At 43.6% G+C, this 21,169-nt stretch overlaps 1 protein-coding gene across 1 annotated transcript in view; it reads left to right on the top strand.

The window, feature by feature from the left end:
- INO80 (INO80 complex ATPase subunit) overlaps window positions 1-21,169 on the top strand; it is a 167,790-nt gene that overhangs the window by 72,041 nt on the left and 74,580 nt on the right. The window contains 2 exon segments of the mRNA XM_040332513.1: window positions 1,111-1,195; window positions 13,237-13,354. Of these exon segments, the coding sequence (XP_040188447.1) occupies window positions 1,111-1,195; window positions 13,237-13,354 (203 nt within the window).

A 21,169-nucleotide genomic window follows, 5' to 3' on the forward strand; every position in this document is an offset into this window, starting at 1 on the left:
TCTACCCACAAACATCGGCATGGAAGAAAACCACCGGGCATTCAGGAAAAAACGTAAGACCCACCTCCTCTGAAGGTGTCAGGATGACACTGAATGGAAAAAGCGCCTTGAGGCGATTTAGTTTGCATCTGTAGCGCTATACAAGTTACTCACTCACGCTTCCTAATGCATAATATAGGGGCTGTTGAGAGATGTAGCAAGATGAGTTAGAACCCAACTGCTAGCTTATGGCGAGATTATGAACCCCTTTTATTTTCCTATTTAGTATTGTGTACAGAATATCTTGCACATGTTCTGCCCAATAATAGTTCTTGTGTAAGGGCCTTATTAAACATATGCATCCATGTGTCTTTTTTATTTGTTACTGTATGCATTTTTTATTTTTGTGTCTATTTAATGCAAAGTTTGATAGGGCAAAGATTTTAGAGTGGGTTATATATAGACCATGGGCTTTATACTGCGTCCTTCACTTGTTTTAGCATGGTCTGTTTTGATTGTGACAATGAAAGCTGTAAGGACATTCCCAATATATCCCCCGACTACCAGCCAGACTCTTGCTAGTGTCTCTAGATCAGTGTTTCTCAACTCCAGTCCTCAAGGCACCCCAACAGGTCATGTTTTCAGGCTTCCCATTATTTTGCACAAGTGATTTAATCAGTTTCACTGCCTTAGTAATTACCACAGCCGTTTCATCTGAGGGAAATCCTGAAAACATGACATGTTGGTGCGCCCTGAGGACTGGAGTTGAGAAACACTGCTCTAGATCATGGGTCCTCAAACTATGGCCCTCCAGTTGTTCAGGAACTACAATTCCCATCATGCCTAGTCATGTCTGTGAATGTCAGAGTCTTGCAATGCCTCATGGGATGTGTAGTTCCGCAACAGCTGGAGGGCCGTAGTTTGAAGATCCCTGCTCTAGGTGATGGATGTTCTGTTAAAATATTTAATTAGCATAATTGGTACTTCACCCAGGTAAATGCACAGTGATTTCAGTACTTATACTTTACGAACTTCACATCCTCCATTCAACGTACAGTTTTCTCTTTCCAACTTTTTTATTGAACTGAAATCTAAATGATTTTGCTAACATTTTGTTTTCTTTTTATTTAGTGTTCGGTGGAAGATTCTGCTACAGTTTCAGTGCCGCAATAGGCTTCTTCTAACTGGCACTCCTATTCAAAACACAATGGCTGAGGTATGTTTAGTGAATGACACTAGTGATTGGAAGATGTAATGAGTTGTTAACAAAAGTTTTCCTTTTGAACTTTGTATAGATTTGTTTCCATATGACATATACAGTGGACCTGAAGATATATCAAATTAATGGAGAACAACATGGAATTTGGGGTGTGTGTGTGTGTGTGTGTGTGTGTGTGTAGATAGATACATAGGGTAAAATAAGTATTGAACTCATCACCATTTTTTTATGTAAATATATTTCTATAGGTGCTATTGATGTGAGCTGTTCACCACATGTCAGTAACAATCAATGCAATGCATACATACAAAGCAACCAAAACAAATAAGTTCAGAAATTAAGTTCTGTGTAAAAAAAAAAAATGGAATAACACAGGGAAATAGTATTGCACACACTGGGCCAGATTCACGTAGGGCAGCGGCGGCGTAAAGTATCGTAGATACGTTACACCGCCGCAATTTTTCATCGCAAGTGCCTGATTCACCAAGCACTTGCGATGAAAACTACGCCGGCGCAAGGCAGGCCAATTTAAATGGGCATGTGCCATTTAAATTAGGCGCGCTCCCGCGCCGGACCTACTGCGCATGCTCCGTTTCTTAACTCCCGCCGTGCTTTGCGTGCCGTGACGTAATTTTTCCGAACAGCGACGAGCGTAGTGTAATTCCGTATTCCCGGTTGGCTTACGCAAACGACGTTATTTTTTAAATTTCGACGCGGGAACGACGGCCATACTTTAGACAGCAATACGTTTGCTGACTAAAGTTAGGGCACCTAAAACGACGACTAACTTTGCGACGGGAAACTAGACTAGCGGCGACGTAGCGAACGCGAAAATCCGTCGTGAATCGCCGTAACTCCTAATTTGCATACCCGACGCTGGTTTACGACGCGAACTCCCCCCAGCGGCGGCCGCGGTACTGCATCCTAAGATCCGACAGTGTAAAACAATTACACCTGTCGGATCTTATGGATATCTATGCGTAACTTATTCTATGAATCAGTCGCATAGATAGAAACAGAGATACGCCGTCGTATCTCTTTGGTGAATCTGGCCCACTAACTTCAATGTATTTAACCACTTCCATACCGGGCCTATTTTGGCACTCCTCTCCTACATGCAAAAATCATCATTTTTTTGCTAGAAAATTACTCAGAACCCCCAAACACTATATATGTTTTTTTAACAGACACACTAGGGAATAAAATGGCGGTAATTGCAACTTTTTATCTCTCACGATATTTGCGCAATCATTTTTCAAATCGCCTTTTTTGGGGGAAAAAAACGGTTTCATGAATTAAAAGATAACAAAACAGTAAAGTTAGCCCAATTTTGTTGTATAATGTGAAAGATGAAGTTATGCTGAGTAAATAGATACCTAACATGGCACGCTTTAAAATTGCGAACACTCATGGAATGGCGCCAAACTTCAGTACTTAAAAATCTCCATAGGCATTGCTTTATTTAGAGTTACAGAGGAGGTCTACACATGTGTGGTTTGAATGCCGTTTACATATGTGGGCGGGACTTGCGTGTGTATTCGCTTCTGAGCGCGAGTTACTGGGGATAGGGGCGTTTAAAAAAAATATATATATATATATATATATATATATATATATATATATATATATATATATATATATATTTTTACATAATTTATTTTATTTTTACACTTTTTTTTTTACATATTTCTTTTTTTTTTATCGCTTTTATTCCTATTACAAGGAATGTAAACATCCCTTGTAATAGGAATGGTGTGTGACAGGTACTCTTTATGGAGAGATGCAGGGTCAATAAGACCCCACATCTCTCCTCCAGGCTGGAAAGCATGAGACCATGAACAAAAAAAATCACGGATCTCATGCTTTCAGCCGCGATTGCGGCTTTGTTTACATTCCGTTACGGGGGCGTGACGTCATAACATCGCGCCTGAGCCGCCGACGATCAGAGATGACTGGTGACCATCTGGTCACCAGTCATCTCTATGCCTCTCATCCGGCGCTGGCAGATAGTTTCTCCGGGTCTCCGATGGCACGGGAGAGCCCGGAGTAGCACCGGATGGTGGAGGGAGGGGGGACGTCCCCTCCCGTCGCATATAAGAACGATCAAGCGGTGGAACTGCCGCTATGATCATTCTTATGGTGCACAAAATCGCCGGCTGAAGAGATGGATATCTGAATGATGCCTGTAGCTGCAGACATCTTTTAGATATCCCCACTGAAAGTCCAGGACGTCATATGACGTCCTTGGGGTGGAAGTGGTTAATGTTTGGTACAACATCCTTTGTTGGTAATGACAGCGTCAAGACGCCTTCTGTATGGAAAAACTAGTTGCATGCATTGCTCAGGTGTGATTTTGGCCCATTCTTTGGACGGAGTCTTCAAATCTTGAAGGTTCTGTGGGTCTCTTCTATGAACTCTGATCTTTAGTGCTTTCTATTGATTTTTTTTTTATTGGATTCCAGTCAGGTGATTGGCTGGGCCATTCTAGCAGCTTTATTTTCTTTCCTTGAAACCAATTGAGAGTTTCCTTGGCTTTGTGTTTCGGCTGAAATATCCACCCTCGTTTCATCTTCATCATTCTGTTAGATGGCAGCAGATTTTTAGCAAGAATGTCTTGGTACAATTTTTCATCCATTCATCCTTCCATCAATGACATGAAGCTTGCCAGTACTGTATGCTAAAAAAAAAACAGCTCCACTTGCACCATGATGTTCCCACCTCCAAACTCCACTGTTGGTATGGGGGGTGTTTTTGGGGTAATGTGCAGTGCCATTTAACCTTCAAACATGGTGTGTATTGTGGCATCCAAAGAGTTCAGTTTTGGTCTCATCTGACCAGACTATATTTTACAGGCTTGTGGCGTTTGAGTGCATTACTTATTGTTTTCTTTTAAACAATTGTACATGCTATTTCCAGGTCTTTCTTCAGCTCTCCACAAGTTTTTCTTGGCTCTTGGACTCTTCTGATAATTCTTTTCACTCCTCTGTCAGAAATCTTGCGAGGAGCAGCTGGTCTTGACCCGTTTATAATGAATTGATGTTCTTTCCACTTCTGGTGCTCACTGGAACATTCAGTAGTTTAGACATCCTTCTGTAACTAATGCCGACAGTATGTTTTACAACAATATGGTTGCAAAGGTCTTGAGAGAGCCCTATGCTTTTACCCATCATGAGATGTTTCTTCTGTGACACCTTGGTACTGAGACATCTTTTTATAGGCCATCAGTTGAGCCTGAACCACATGATATTAATTAGACAGATTAATTTGGTTTAGTGCTTCTTGGGCTGGTATTTTTGAGCCTGGTCATTATGGAAACAATTTTTTATTTTCCATATTTATACTTAATCGCATATTGCTATAATCGCATCTCATTTAAAGTCCCAATCTTCCATTTTTTAACCCTTGCAGGGATGGAGGCCCGTGGCGGTCTAAGCCACGTGCCTCATACAAAGTCCCAACTCCATTTTATATTTTTTTAATATTCATGAAGGGGTTTGTGCAACTAGTTGGCATTGATGAGTCCTGTTTGTTATTGGAATTACTCAGACAAATCGCTCCACCAACTAAGAACGGCCATGCATTCCAAAACTCAACTTCCAGGGGTGTTTGTTACATGGTTTCAATACTCTTTTAAGGGGTTATACCCCTTATATGACTTTTGTGTCATTTTTTTTCTATATAAGCCTGGTATAGAACAAGAGCTTAGCCATTAAAGCCTTTTTTTCATTTTGGATAGAGTTGCACCCTTGTCAGATTATTGTTTGCTATCTTTATCACATTTGGGATATTTGGGATACGTCCTGTTCCATAGCCAAAACAAGAAGTAAGAGGAAATCTCTTCAATCCCTAGTTTTCTTTCGGGATCTCCAGAACGAATGCCCCTACTGGAAGATTTCCCCTTTTATTACTGTGCTTACTACCCAAAACGTGGGATTTTCTTTCACTTTCACATTTGGTGCTAATGGTAAACAGTACAAATAGAGAGGGTGAATCTCCCCAATGGGAGCACAGATAGCAATACAGACCTGAGGGATGTTCTAGACCTTCTCCACTCTATCCAATCCAAAAACAAAAAGGTTTGCCTTCAGTCATACTTTTAATCTTCCTTCAGTTGTAGAATTAGGAGCACACTCCTACTTTGAAACTTTACTATAACTCACAAATCCTGGTTTGAGCTAATGACCCGTAACAAATCAGCATGGTTTCTAATCATGTGATCACCAACAGCTTTGAAATAACCTGGTGTGGACTGTTGGCCAGAAAAACTGTTAAGCCCTGTACACACGATCGGTTTGTCTGATGAAAATGGACCGATGGATCGTTTTCATCGGACAAACCGATCGTGTGTGGGCCCCATCGGTTTGTTTTCCATCAGTGAAAAAAAATATAACATGTTTTAAAGTTTTCCTATGGATAAAAAAACGATCGTCTGTGTTGAACTCCATCGGTCAAAAATCCACGTATGCTCAGAATCAAGTCGACGCATGCTCGGAAGCATTGAACTTAATTTTTCTCAGCCTGTCGTAGTGTTTTACGTCACCGCGTTTGACACAGTCGGATTTTTGACCGATGGTGTGTAGGCAAGATTGATGAAAGTCAGCTTCATCGGATATCCGACGAAAAAATCCATCAGATATCCGATCGTGTATACAGGGCTTTACTGTCTTTTCCTAGCCAGACTCCAAAACCTAAACGCTTAGTTCACTTGCCTGTTTAAAGCGGAGCTCCTCCCAACTTTAGTACTTGGTCTTAAACGAAAGATCATCCCTCTACCCCTCATTTTTGAATATACCATTTTTTTTCTCCTTACCCTAGTAAGGAAACGTGAACTTTCGTCCCAGCCTCGCCGCGGCGATGTATGTCATTTCCTCTTATGGCTCTGCCCCCCCCCGCTGCCTTCTGGGACCTGTGTTTGTCCCAGAAGACGACGGGGCCATTCATTGCCAGTTTCCCTTAGTTACAATGGTGGCGCCTGCACCTGATCTGATGGACGGATCCATCCCATATTGCATTTCTAAAAAAGGTAGTTGAAGCAATGCATTTTATCAAATTATAATGTTGCATGCAGGGGCGTACCTAGAGCATTTGGCACCCGGGGCGGATCCAATATCTGGCCCCCCCCCCCCCACACGTTAAAATGTAAAAACACCCCACTGTGCCCCCTGCATACCTCTGCATCCTTCAATATCTTTTTGTTACTACTGTGTACCCCTCTCCACAACTGCACCTCTGGACCCCTTTACATTGCACAGTACCCTGCACCCCTTTACATTACACAGCCCCCTGCATCACTGGACCCCTTTACATTACACAGCCCCCTGCATCACTGGACCCCTTTACATTACACAGCCCCCTGCATCACTGCACCCCTTTACATTACACAGCCCCCTGCATCACCGCACCCCTTTACATTACACAGCCCCCTGCATCACTGGACCCCTTTACATTACACAGCCCCCTGCATCACTGGACCCCTTTACATTACACAGCCCCTGCATCACTGGATCCCTTTAAAATTACACAGTACCCTGCATCACTGGACCCCTTTAAAATTACACAGCACCCTGTATCACTGGACCCCTTTACATCTCACAGCCCCCTTCACCTCTGGACCCTTTTACATTACACAGCCCCCTGCACCACTGGACCCCTTTACATTACACAGCCGCCTGCACCTCTGCACCCCTTTACATCACATAGCCCCCTGCACCTCTGGACCCTTTTACACTACACAGCCCTCTGCACCCCTTTACATTACACAGCACCCTGCACCTCTGGACCATTTTACATTACACAGCACCCTGCATCACTGCACCCCTTTTACATTACACAGCCGCCTGCACCTCTGCACCCCTTTACATCACATAGCCCCCTGCACCTCTGGACCCTTTTACACTACACAGCCCTCTGCACCCCTTTACATTACACAGCACCCTGCACCTCTGGACCCCTTTACATTACACAGCACCCTGCATCACTGGACCCCTTTACATTACACAGCACCCTGCATCACTGGCCCCCTTTACATCTCATAGCCCCCTGCACTTCTGGACCCTTTTACATTACACAACACCCTGCATCACTGCACCCCTTTTACATTACACAGCCCCCTGCATCACTGGACCCCTTTACATTACACAGCCCCCTGCATCACTGGACCCCTTTACATTACACAGCCCCCTGCATCACTGCACCCCTTTACATTACACAGCCCCCTGCATCACCGCACCCCTTTACATTACACAGCCCCCTGCATCACTGGACCCCTTTACATTACACAGCCCCCTGCATCACTGGACCCCTTTACATTACACAGCCCCCTGCATCACTGGATCCCATTAAAATTACACAGTACCCTGCATCACTGGACCCCTTTAAAATTACACAGCACCCTGTATCACTGGACCCCTTTACATCTCACAGCCCCCTTCACCTCTGGACCCTTTTACATTACACAGCCCCCTGCACCACTGGACCCCTTTACATTACACAGCCGCCTGCACCTCTGCACCCCTTTACATCACATAGCCCCCTGCACCTCTGGACCCTTTTACACTACACAGCCCTCTGCACCCCTTTACATTACACAGCACCCTGCACCTCTGGACCATTTTACATTACACAGCACCCTGCATCACTGCACCCCTTTTACATTACACAGCCGCCTGCACCTCTGCACCCCTTTACATCACATAGCCCCCTGCACCTCTGGACCCTTTTACACTACACAGCCCTCTGCACCCCTTTACATTACACAGCACCCTGCACCTCTGGACCCCTTTACATTACACAGCACCCTGCATCACTGGACCCCTTTACATTACACAGCACCCTGCATCACTGGCCCCCTTTACATCTCATAGCCCCCTGCACCTCTGGACCCTTTTACATTACACAACACCCTGCATCACTGCACCCCTTTTACATTACACAGCCCCCTGCATCACTGGACCCCTTTACATTACACAGCCCCCTGCATCACTGGACCCCTTTACATTACACAGCCCCCTGCATCACTGCACCCCTTTACATTACACAGCCCCCTGCATCACCGCACCCCTTTACATTACACAGCCCCCTGCATCACTGGACCCCTTTACATTACACAGCCCCCTGCATCACTGGACCCCTTTACATTACACAGCCCCCTGCATCACTGGATCCCTTTAAAATTACACAGTACCCTGCATCACTGGACCCCTTTAAAATTACACAGCACCCTGTATCACTGGACCCCTTTACATCTCACAGCCCCCTTCACCTCTGGACCCTTTTACATTACACAGCCCCCTGCACCACTGGACCCCTTTACATTACACAGCCGCCTGCACCTCTGCACCCCTTTACATCACATAGCCCCCTGCACCTCTGGACCCTTTTACACTACACAGCCCTCTGCACCCCTTTACATTACACAGCACCCTGCACCTCTGGACCATTTTACATTACACAGCACCCTGCATCACTGCACCCCTTTTACATTACACAGCCGCCTGCACCTCTGCACCCCTTTACATCACATAGCCCCCTGCACCTCTGGACCCTTTTACACTACACAGCCCTCTGCACCCCTTTACATTACACAACACCCTACACCTCTGGACCCCTTTACATTACACAGCACCCTGCATCACTGGACCCCTTTACATTACACAGCACCCTGCATCACTGGCCCCCTTTACATCTCATAGCCCCCCTGCACCTCTGGACCCTTTTACATTACACAACACCCTGCATCACTGCACCCCTTTTACATTACACAGCCACCTGCACCTCTGGTCATGTCAGCTTTTTTTTTTTTAAATCGGGATGGTGTCACCCCTCTAGTGGGTGTCACCCGGTGCGGCCCGCACACCCCGCACCCCCCTAGCAACGCCACTGGTTGCATGCTAATATGTCTTGCTGCTATAAATGCTAAGCTTTATAAAAGCACTACACTAAATATTCACTAGGTGGCAGTGCTATATTACAAATAGATTTTGGTGTCCTGATTTCCATATACAAGGCATTAAATTTACTAAGGGTTCGCTCACATCTGTGTTTTTTATTTTTTTCTGAGACACATAGGACGGAAAAGGCAATACTGTAGAAAATGCCCAAAAGGTTCAATATTTTAAATTGTCTACGCTAAAGTGTAATTTTTTTTTAAAACAGCAGAATGTTAACGCTAAAACAGAATGCATGCCTTTTAATTTAGGAAAGATTGTTTCACCACTGTGGACGCTAAATTGCCAAGCTTTCGGGTAAAACAATCGGTTTGCATTCATTGTTGGAATAAGATGAGATCAAGTCTGGTTCGCAAGGACACAACATCACATTTTTACAGATTTTAGATCCCCAAAGCTGTCCATAAATGGATTGAAACTCAGATGAAAATTCAGCGGGACTGGCTGAATTCCAATCCATGTATGGGCACTGTGGTAATACAGAAGTCAATCTACTGATCGACGTCTGTACATCTGTCCTCTTGGAAAATGTTCTCTTGATCAGCGCTGCAGGCTGATAAGTGTGTTCTGCCCCCCCCCCCCCCCCATCACAATACAATGACACAGCAAAACATTCCCCCTTCCACCTCGAATGTGTGGATGGGGGAATTGGGTCAGTTTTTCTTTGTTCAACCTACCCGTTGAGCAAAAAAAAAAAAACGTACTTATCTATGACCAGCTTTAGATTAGGAAAGATATTGGGATTGATGATGTGACCATGTGGTGCCAAAAAGTAAACAAAAGTATCATCTCTAGATTATAATGTATAATTGGGATTTAGTTTTTTTACATTAGGTGGGAGTGTCTGAAGCTGTGCAGCAACAGAAACCTTGTAAGCCCACAATCTGCTTCGCTCCTAAACTTAGTGCCGTTACTGAGAGTAGGGGGCACCAGCACAATTTGCCACCAGGTTTTTCAGAAGCCTGGAGTCCAGACGCGGTTTTAAAACACTGGGATGAATAGCCACTCCTTACTAAAGCATTTAAAAAGTATTTCATAGAAAACCTAACACCTACCCCCCCATGTAAAGAGTGAGACTCTTTCCATTGTTACATACATGACTTGGTAGACAAGTGAGATGTGGTATTGTTGTGAGACCATAGAGTTTGTTGGTTCCCACAAACCATGCATTTGCATTTTTTTTTAATGCCCATTTTAAAGCAGAAATCCAGGTAAAAATAAAATTTTAATTTTCTGCTCACATTAATCTTATAGATATAAGCATACAATTATCACCACTATATTGCGGTCATCTCTGTGCTCTTTATTTCTGTATAAATGATCAGAGAATAATGCTAGCCAAACATGCAATTTTCAACTTTCCATTAGATTTACCAAAACCTTATAATATGAGGTCAAACATAAACACTTTCAATTTGTATGCAATCGGGGCAGGCCCTTACATTACATAGTTGAAGGTAAATCTAAAGGAAATTGAATTAGAAAATTGTATAATGTATGGCCAGCTTTAGACTGGCTCCGCTGATAGTCTCATACTTCTGATCTCTTCCTGTCAGTCTGGTCACTGCTAAGCTAATATAAAGGTAGGTTATTTATACTAGGTACAAAAATATATGTACTAGGTTTATAAATATAGTATATCTAACTATTTTTATTGGTTACATTACACATTTATATAAATTTTTAAACATTTTCCTGGATTTTTTACACTACTTTTGGCATCTTTTCTGGTTCAAAAGTTTTTATTTGCCATAACGCAGATGAAACAGCATTCTAAATAATTACAGCAATCAAAATAATTCCTTGATAAATAATACTGTGGTATAAAAACAATAGAGACAGCAGTGCATATTTGCTCAATTGAGTAGTGTAAACGGAACAAGAACCCCCCCCCCCCCCACACATCCTCTATGACAGGTGGCACGAAAAATAGGGACAAACTCATTAAGCCGTGTTGGGACCCAGTCCGTCATTCGGATGGTGTGGCGGTGCATTAGTGATGGTGGAATGGGCAGCTTACACATCTGGAAAGGCATCATTGATCCTGGTTTTAGAGCAGTATATGCTCAGGCAAGACTGAGACAACATTCTTCTCTCAAAACTCCAGCAACTGGTCTCATGTCCCAGACATTTATAGAGTGTTGGTAAAAAAAAGACTGGGATGCTACACCGTGGTAAATATTTTTTAAATGATTTATAATATTTTGTATTTTTTTTTTTTTAAATGGTAAATCGTCTCAGTTTAAACATTTGAAATGTTTTCTATATTCTGTTGCGAATAAAGCTGGGTTTATGAGATTCGCAAATCACTAAATTCTGTTTTTATGTAGATTTTTACACAGCATCCCAACCTTTTTGGAATTGGGGTTTTGTAGCTTGTTGATCATGTAGGAGTATAACCCAGATATGAGGCCAGTGAATGGAAATATTTGGTACACATGTTTTAAAGGAAGAAAGTTGGTCCACGGATGTCCGCCACTGGATAAGAACAATATAAAATAATGGATGGCGAATGAAAGATAATAGCAGGAAGTGTTGGGAGAAGACTAAACTTTTGTTTTAAGTGATTCTTTATTCATAAGTCCTGAAGTGAAATAGGGTTTGATGGCCCACTACGTTCAGAGGGTTTAAGCCATTACATATTGTCTATGGAGAGAGGGTTGAAGTCTGCCACTTTGAGACCAACCCAGAGTAAGATTTCCCAGGTAGTGTGATACTTTGTATTTGGGCTAATTGGGAAGCATGGTAATAATTCAATAAATGAGGAAGGCCTAGAACACCACATACTCTTGGCAAACATAAAGTGGCCTTTGGTAACCTAGGTTTTAAGCCTTGTACACACGATAGGTTAACCAGAGGACAACGGCCTGAAGAACCTACACACCATCAGTTAAAAAAACGATCGTGTCAGAACGCGGTGACGTAAAACACAACGACGTGCTGAAAAAAACGAAGTTCAATGCTTCCAAGCATGCGTCGACTTCTGAGCATGCGTGGATTTTTAACCGATGGTTGTGCGTACTAACGATAGGTTTTGACCTATCGGTTACCAATCCATCGGTTAAATTTGAAAACAAGTTGTCTTTTTTTTAAACCGAAGGTTAAATAACCTATGGGGCCTACACACGATCGGTTTTGACCGATGAAAACGTTCCTTCAGACCGTTGTCCTCTGGTTAACCTATCGTGTGTACGAGGGCTTAAAGCGGAGGTTCACCCAAAAATCCACTTTTTGACATTAGCTGTAGCATACTGCTAACATCTGCAGTATGCTGTTTTTTTTTGTTTTTTTTCTTGTACTTATCGTTATATGAGCCCTTGTTATCCGGCTCCGAGCGGGGAATCCTGCGGGGAATGGGCGTTTCTAAGCGAAGAGGAGTTGATTGACAGCTGCTAAGGCGCGTCACGCCTGCCGAAAATACCCGAAGTGACAGTCAGGCGTTTACGGCGCCTGCCGTGTAGAGCTGACTGCGCAGCCGCCGTAAACACCTGAGTGTGACTTTGAGTATTTTCAGAAGGCGTGACACGCTTTAGCAGCCCGTCATTCAACTCCTCTTCGCTTAGGAACGCCTATACCCGGAAGTAATCCCCAGCTCAGAGCCGGATAACAAGGGCTCGTATAACGATAAGTACAAAAAAAAAAACAGCATACTGCAGATGTTAGCAGTATGCTGGAGGGATGTAGCTAATGTCAAAAAGTTTATTTTTGGGTGAACCCCCGCTTTAAGGACCCCCAAACATAGTGAAATACTGTATATTCCTCTGGAGAGCCTTAAAAAATGTTCAGGGACTGTGACCAGTAGTACGTGGAAGACATACACGTTTTTTGGTAGTAAGGTAATTTTTACTGCAGCTACTCTTCCCTAGCCAAGAGGTCAGCAAGGGTCAAAAGACCGATTAGCTTTTGAAGAATAGGTGGGTAGTTCATAAACCTTTTTTTATATTGCTGTAATGACATGTTACAAGAATTTTTTTATATAGTTTTGGTTAAGCAGAATTTTTCCATAATAGTAATAGTATTCATGATTTTAACTGATGCTTTAAAGCAAAATTCCTGAAGATTGGTAAACTTATAATAATAATTTTTTTCTAGCTATGGGCACTGCTGCACTTTATCATGCCTACACTGTTTGACTCCCATGATGAATTCAATGAGTGGTTCTCTAAGGATATTGAAAGCCATGCCGAAAACAAGTCTGCCATTGATGAAAGTAAGTGTTTGTTTGCTTTTAAAGCTTCCATTTATAAAATGTGTAAAGGCTTACTCATTTGGGCATTGCTAACAGTAGTGCAAAGAGCAGTAATCCATAGCAGCTAAATAGGAACCATAAAGGGAATTCAGATTGGCTGTTCTGGGTTATTGCATTTTACACATTTTGCTTGCTCTTTGTACTGACAAACATACTTATTTTACATTAGTAAATTTGCATAATAAATGGACCTCCTCTACACACTAATACTGGCAATAGTTACATCGTTTGGTTGAAAAAAGACACACGTCCACCTAGTTTAACCAACAGCAAAAAAAAAAAACGAAAACCTTTACATACACAATCCTATACCCACAGTTGATCCAGAGGTAGGCAGAAAACACTAACAAAACATTATCCAGTTTGCTCCAGCTGGTGAAAGATAATTCCTTCCTGATCCCCCATGAGGCAATCATATATTCCCTGAAGTAAAATGTTAAAATACAGTTATATTTTCTGCATTTAGAAAAGGCATCAAAGCTCTTTAAAAAAATAAATAGAAATCTACTGAGCTGGCCAGAACCAGTTCTTTACATATGCACTGCTCTTACTGTGAAGAAGCCTTTCTGTATATGGAGGATGAGTGTCTTTTCTTCCTGATGTGAACCATGCAACTCCACCCCTCCCATAATTCCTAATGACCTGAAAGTACAGACCATTTGTGTATTTATAGGAGATGAAGATCATATCTCCCATTAATCATCTCGAGAGAGAGAATAAATTAAATTCAGATACCCTTTCCCTGAGCTCCTCCATGCCTCTTATCAGTTTGGTTGCTCTTCTCTGCACTTTCTCTAGTTCTTTAATATCCATTTTGTGAACTTGTGCCGAAAAATAACCTGCATATTTCTGATGAGGTATTACATTAGTAAAATTTGTACAATTATAAAATGATGTCTTTCCCCCTGGAGTCCATACCTCGTTTTTTGCAAGAAACTATTCTGCCAGCTTTACAAACTGCTGTTTGGTATTGCATGCTATTATTAAGTCTATGATCTACCAGAACACCCAAATGCTTCTCAACCATTGACTCTCCCAGCAGTTCTCCTTCTAGAATGTATGATGCGTGCATGTTTTTAGCCCCCAATTGCGTAACTTTACATTTATCAACATTAAACCTCATTTGCTACAAAGTTGCTTAAGTTCATTGGGCCAGATTCACAAAAGAGATACGATGGCGTATCTCCTGATACGCCGTCGTATCTCTGTTTTAGGGCCGTTCTAACTATGCGACTGATTCATAGAATCAGTTACGCATAGCTAGCCCTAAGATCCGACAGGTGTAATTGAATTACACCGTCGGATCCTAGGATGCAATACTTTGGCCACCGCTGGGGGGAGTTTGCGTCGTAAACCAGCGTCGGGTATGCAAATTAGCAGTTACGGCGATCCACAAAGGTTTTTCCCGTCGTTACGTCAGTGCAAGTCTTAGTTTCCCATCGCAAAGTTAGGGGTACTTTAACATGGTGTAAAATTACTCCACCATGTTAAAGTATGCCCGTCTGTCCCGCGTCGCTTTTGAATTTTTTTGTTTTCCCGGCGTAAGTATGTTACGCACGTCGCGATTCTCAACACGCCGGCGCGTCGTAATTTCGCGCAAAGCACGTCGGGAAATTTGCGAACGGAGCATGCGCAGTACGTCCGGCGCGGGAGCGCGCCTAATTGAAATGGTAATTGAATTGGGCCGCCTTGCGCCGGACGTGTTTACGATACACCGCCGCAAGTTTACAGGTAAGTGCTTTGTGGATCGGGCACTTAGACTGAAAACTTGCGGCGGTGTAACGTAAACGGGTTACGTTACGCCGCCGCAGGTACGAGAATCTGGCCCATTGAGTTTAGCTTGTAAATTGGAGGCATCCTATAAGGATGATATTCCACTACATCGCTGGTGTCATTTGCAAAAACCAAAATGGTACTTTTAATCCCAATTTTCTATATAACTTACAAATGGGTTAAAAACTAAAAACCCTTCCAACACTACTTTCAAGTGTAGCTTTGTACATATGTGTGTTTATTAAAATGTGTTTAAACCATAGCAATGTTATCAGGCCCTTCCTGAGTTCTCTCTGTGGACTGCAGATTACAGGTCATGTTATAGAGATGATTGGGGGTGTTCTGTAGTCTCAACCCCCTTCCTGTCCTAGGGTGACAATGCTGCTCCTCTATAAATACAGTGCAGTGAGTGAGAATTGTCACCCTAGGACCAGATTAAAGGTAAACATAAACTAAAAAAGATGGGCAAAAAAAGAATGGGCTGGTAGTTCGCTTATCCACAACTCTTCTTAAGGAGAGCCTAGCAAGCATCTTCTTACTTCATGCGGAAGTGAAGCCCGGACACCCTTGCTTCTTCCAGGAACAGGGTACACATGACATTTCTGAGACAAGGTCACAGCTTTTCATGACAGGTATTTTCTCAACATATGTGCTAATAGTGCTACATTACAGCTCTAAAACTGCATTTTTTCTTTGATTTATATTTTATTCTATTCCTCCATATATTGATAGCAGTTTGTGGGAGAGTTTTCACATTATTGTTTGAAAACCTATTTATTAATGAAAAGGATAAATTGCAATGACTCTTCATTGTGGCAAAATCGGGGTATATTTTAAGATGACTAATACATTGGGTTGAACTGAGGATCCTCTGTAGAAACCATATTTGAATAAAAATGAATGAAGTAATATATCCAGACTTTTGACCCATCAAACCAGATTCAAAATAAACCTATTTTGTATATATTTTCTTTTATGTTCTTGGCCAATTAGCTAAATGTAAAATAAATGATAAATATATTTCATATTGACCTCCTGGCAAAAGGACCAGGTTTCTGGAGGCTCAGGCAACAGCTATTGCTCTGACATGGATCTGAATATCATAGGTACATAGTTACATAGGTGAGGTTGAAAAAAGACACAAGTCCATAAAGTCCAACCTATGTGTGTGATTATATGTCAGTATTACATTGTATATCCCTGTATGTTGTGGTCGTTCAGCTGCTTATCTAATAGTTTCTTGAAAATATTGATTCTCTCCACTGAAACCACCGCCTGTGGAAGGGAATTTCACATCCTTGCCGCTCTTACAGTAACGAACCCTCTACGCAGTTTAGGGTTAAACATATTTTATTCAAATTTTAATGAGTGGCCACGTGTCTTATTTAGTTTTATTACTATTATCCCTATTGTGGGGTCACCAGTATGGTATTTGTAAATTGAAATCTTATCCCCTCTCAAGCGTCTCTTCTCTAGAGAGTAAAAGTTCAGTGCTTGTAACCTCTTTTCATAACTAATATCCTCCAGTCCCTTTATTAGCTTTGTTGCCCTTCTCTAAACTCGCTCCATTTCCAGTACATGCTTCCTGAGGATTGGTGCCCAGAACTGGACGGCATACTCCAGGTGAGGCCAGACCAGAGTCTTGTAGAGTGGGAGAATTATTGATTTATCTCTTGAGTTAATCCCTGTCACAAATCGGGTGTGACCAAAACTGAGTGGATAGCAACAGAGGAACACCAAACACATGTAAAGTGAAAATATAGTGATTTATTAAGATAATTGAATAATATAAATACAACCACTTCCAATATGACACAGTGCACAATAAACCAACCAACAGACAGGGACCCATAAATAACAGTCAGACAGGTATATACAAAAAATGGGAACTACCGGAACCATAAACAATAGCCAGGCCAGGGTCATTCACAGGAGATCAGCAGATGGGTCAAGGAGCAGGACAGGAGAGGGAGAGGAGAGGATGGACAGGATCAGACTGCGGGGCAGGGATGCAAGGTAACAGGTGCGACAGGATAGGGATCAAGACAGGGAGACAGGATCAGGTTCAGGGTACAGAGTACAGGATACAGGTTCTCAGACAGTACGGATCAGGGCACAAGGACAATACCAAGGCAACTGTGTGTGTGTTTCCGGGTATTTGTACACATCTCCTGCAATCAGGCTTAGGTATTGCCTGATTGCAGGAGATAATGTCGGCTCCACACTGCCGAGAAACACCTGCTGGTGGACGTCAGTACTGCGACCCAGAGATCAAATAGTGTCACCAGCATTGCAAACCTTTCCTGACAACCCCCCCCCCCTCCCCCTCGAACAAGCGGCCTCCGGATGCTCCAACTAGCTGCTGCTGAGAAAAGTCCATGGCATGAAGCCCGGCAGAGGCATATCAAACTGGGCATGAAAAAGGTCCATATCTGTAAACCGGGCAACAGGCAGAGGCAACTCAAGCTGGGCAGTGGACAGCGGGACATCAAGCCAGGGGAAGTTGGCACAGGTACATCAGGCTGGGCGGCGGGCACAGGCACACCAAGCCGAGCAGCGGGCACATCAAGCCGGACGGCGGGCACATCAAGCCAGACAGTAGGCACATCAAGCCGGACAACGGGCACATCGAACTGGGCCTTGGGCATCCGATCGAATAGGTACTAAAACATCAGGCTGGGCAGTAGACTGGACGGCAGGCTCCGGGTCACCTGGCTGGACAGCAAGCTCCGGGTCATCTAGCTGGGCAGCAGGCTCTGGGTCACCAGGCTGAGCAGCGAGCACCGTAAGGTCAGGCTGGGTAACAGGCCTCGGCCCAGTGGGCTGGGTAGCGGGCCCCGGTTCAGCAAGCTGGACGCCGGGCATTGGGCCAGCAAGCCGGATGATGAGCAGGCCAGGTAACGGGCAACGGTTTAGCAGACTGGGTAACGGGCACCAAAACTTTAGGCTGAGACACAGGCACCGGATCTTCGGGCTGGGACACCCGATCTTCAGGCTGGGACACCCGATCTTCAGCCTGGGACATAGGCAGCGGAACTGGAGGCGGGAACACAGGCACCGGAACTTCGGGCTGGAACATGGGCACTGGGACGTCAGACTGGACAGGCTGAACAGCAGGCTCTGGCACAACAGGCTGAACAGCAGGCGCTGAACAGCAGGCTCTGGCACAACAGGCTGAACAGCAGGCTCTGGCACAACAGGCTGAACAGCAGGCACTGGCACAACAGGCTGAACAGCAGGCACTGGCACAAGAGGCTAAAGAGCAGGCACAACAGGCTGAACAGCAGGCACTGGCACAACAGGCTGAACAGCAGGCACATCAAACTGGACAGCAGGCCCTGGAACATCAGACTGGGCGGCAGGCACTGAAACAGCAGACTGGACAGTAGGCACAGGTGCTGGCACAACAGGCTGCGGGGACATCAGGCTGGCACAGCACGCAGAGAGCAGGCAGGATTAGGTGGGTCATCAGGTTCAGCTGGCATGAAGGCAGACTGGGGCAGGTTGGTCGGTGCGGAAGCAGGCTGGAGCAGATTGGCTGGCGTGGAGGCAGGTTGGGTTACTGGCAGGATTGTGTGGGTTGGAAAGAACTTCCGTTTCTTCTTTGGCTTGGCTACTGGAGTTCTGTAGGTGACTGCAGGACTGTAGGTAGGGGGTGAAGCAGACTGAAATGAAGGGTTGGAATATGGTAAGGAATGGGGGAACAGCGGCCAGAGGAAGTTCTTGTGGGGTAGTTGTAGGTAGCAGAGAAAAGGCAGGTGCAGCGAGTAGAAACAGGGAATTGATATTTGGTGGGAAGCAGAGTATATTGGGCTGAAATGGAGGTTGCCATGGGTGAAGGGGAAAAAGGCACTTGGGCAGGTACGGATCAGGGCACAAGGACGATACCAAGGCAACTCTGTGTGTTGCCGGGTATTTGTACACATCTCCTGCAATCAGGCTCAGGTGACGCCTGATTTGACGAGATAATATCGGCTCCACACTGCCGAGAAACACCCGCTGGTGGATGTCAGTACTGCGGCCCAGAGATCAAATAGTGTCACCAGCATTGCAAACCAAAGCACCACCAGCAGATGGAAACCTTTCTGACAATCCCCTTTTTAATGCATGCCAATATTCAGTTTGCTTTGTTAGCAGCAGCTTGGCATTGCATACCATTGCTGAGCCCATCATCTACTAGGACCCCCAGGTCCTTTTCCATCCTTGATTCCCCCAGAGGTTCTCCCCCCAGTGAGTAGATTGCATTCATATTTTTGCCACCTAAATGCATTTTTTTTTTTATTTCCACATAACCTTATTTGCCATGTAGTTGCCCACCCCATTAATTTGTTCAGCTCTTGTTGCAAGGTTTCCACATCCTGCGGAGAAGTTATTGCCCTGCTTACTTTAGTGTTGTCCGCAAATACAGAGATTGCACTGTTTATCCCATCCTCCGGGTCGTTTATTAACAAATTAAATATGATTGGTCCCAGCACAGAACCCTGGGGGACCCCACTACCCACCCCTGACTATTCAGAGTACTCCAGATTTATCACCACCCTCTGATCCTGCCCTTGTAGCCAGTTTTTAATCCATGTACTCACCCTATGGTCCATGCCAAGGGACCTTATTTTGTACAGTAAACGTTTATGGGAAACTGTGTCAAATGCTTTTGCAAAATCCAGATATACCACATCTACGGGCCTTCCTTTATCTAGATGGCAACTCACCTCCTCATTGAAGGTTAATAGATTGGTTTGGCAAGAACGACTCTTCATGAATTCATGCAGATTACTGCTAATGATACAGTTCTCATTACTAAAATCTTGTATATAGTCCATTATCATCCCCTCCAAGAGCTTACATGCTATTGATGTTAGGCTAACTGGTCTGTAATTCCCAAGGATGTATTGTGGGCCCTTTTTAAATATTGGTGCTACATTGGCTTTTCTCCAATCAGCTGGTACCATTGCAGTCTAGACTGTCAGTAAAAATTGGGAACAAAGGTCTGGCAATTACTTGACTGAGTTCCATAAGTACCTCGGGTGCAAGCCATCTGGTCGCAGTGATTTATTAACCACTTCCAGACCTTAGGTGTTTTTCAGATTCGGTGTTTGCAAGACTAAAACATTTTTTTCTGCTAGAAAATTACTTAAAACCCCCAAACATTATATATTTTTTTTTCTAACACCCTAGAGAATAAAATAGTGGTCATTCAATACTTTTTTGTCACACCGTATTTGCGCAGCGGTCTTACAAGCGCACTTTTTTTTGGAAAAATTCACTTTTTTGAATTAAAAAATAAGACAACAATAAATTTGGCCCAATTGTTTTATATATTTTGAAAGATAATGTTACGCCGAGTAAAATGATGCCCAACATGTCACGCTTAAAAATTGCGCCCCCGCTCGTGGCATGGCGTCAAACTTTTACCCTTAAAAATCTTGATAGGCGACGTTTAAAAAAATTCTAACAGGTTGCATTTTTTGAGTTACAGAGTAGGCCTAAGGCTAAAATTTTTGCTCTCGCTCTAACGATCGCGGCGATACCTCACTTGTGTGGTTTGAATACCGTTTCATATGTCGGCGCTACTCGCGTATGCGTTCGCTTCTACGCGCGAGCTCGTCGGGACGGGGCGCTTTAAAAAAATTTTTTTTTTTGTTTTTCGCATTTATTTTTATTTATTTTAAAATTTTTAACACTGAAAAAAAAAAAAAAAAAAAAATTATCACTTTTATTCCTATTACAAGGAATGTAAACATCCCTTGTAATAGAAAAAAGCATGACAGGTCCTCTTAAAATATGAGAACTGGGGTCAAAAAGACCTCAGATCTCATATTTGGGCTTAAATGCAAAAAATAGAAAAAAAATAAAAAAATGTAATTTTTTCAATGACCAAAAAAAAAATTTGTCTCTTAAGAGGCTGGGCGGGACTGACGTTTTGACGTCACTTCCGCCCAGCCGAGCTATGGGACAGGCGAAGGAGATTTTCCTTCAGTCTCGTCCCCGCTCACCAGGCCGACA

This window comes from Rana temporaria, chromosome 13, assembly GCF_905171775.1.
Source record: "Rana temporaria chromosome 13, aRanTem1.1, whole genome shotgun sequence".
NCBI classification, from domain to species: Eukaryota; Metazoa; Chordata; class Amphibia; order Anura; family Ranidae; genus Rana; species Rana temporaria.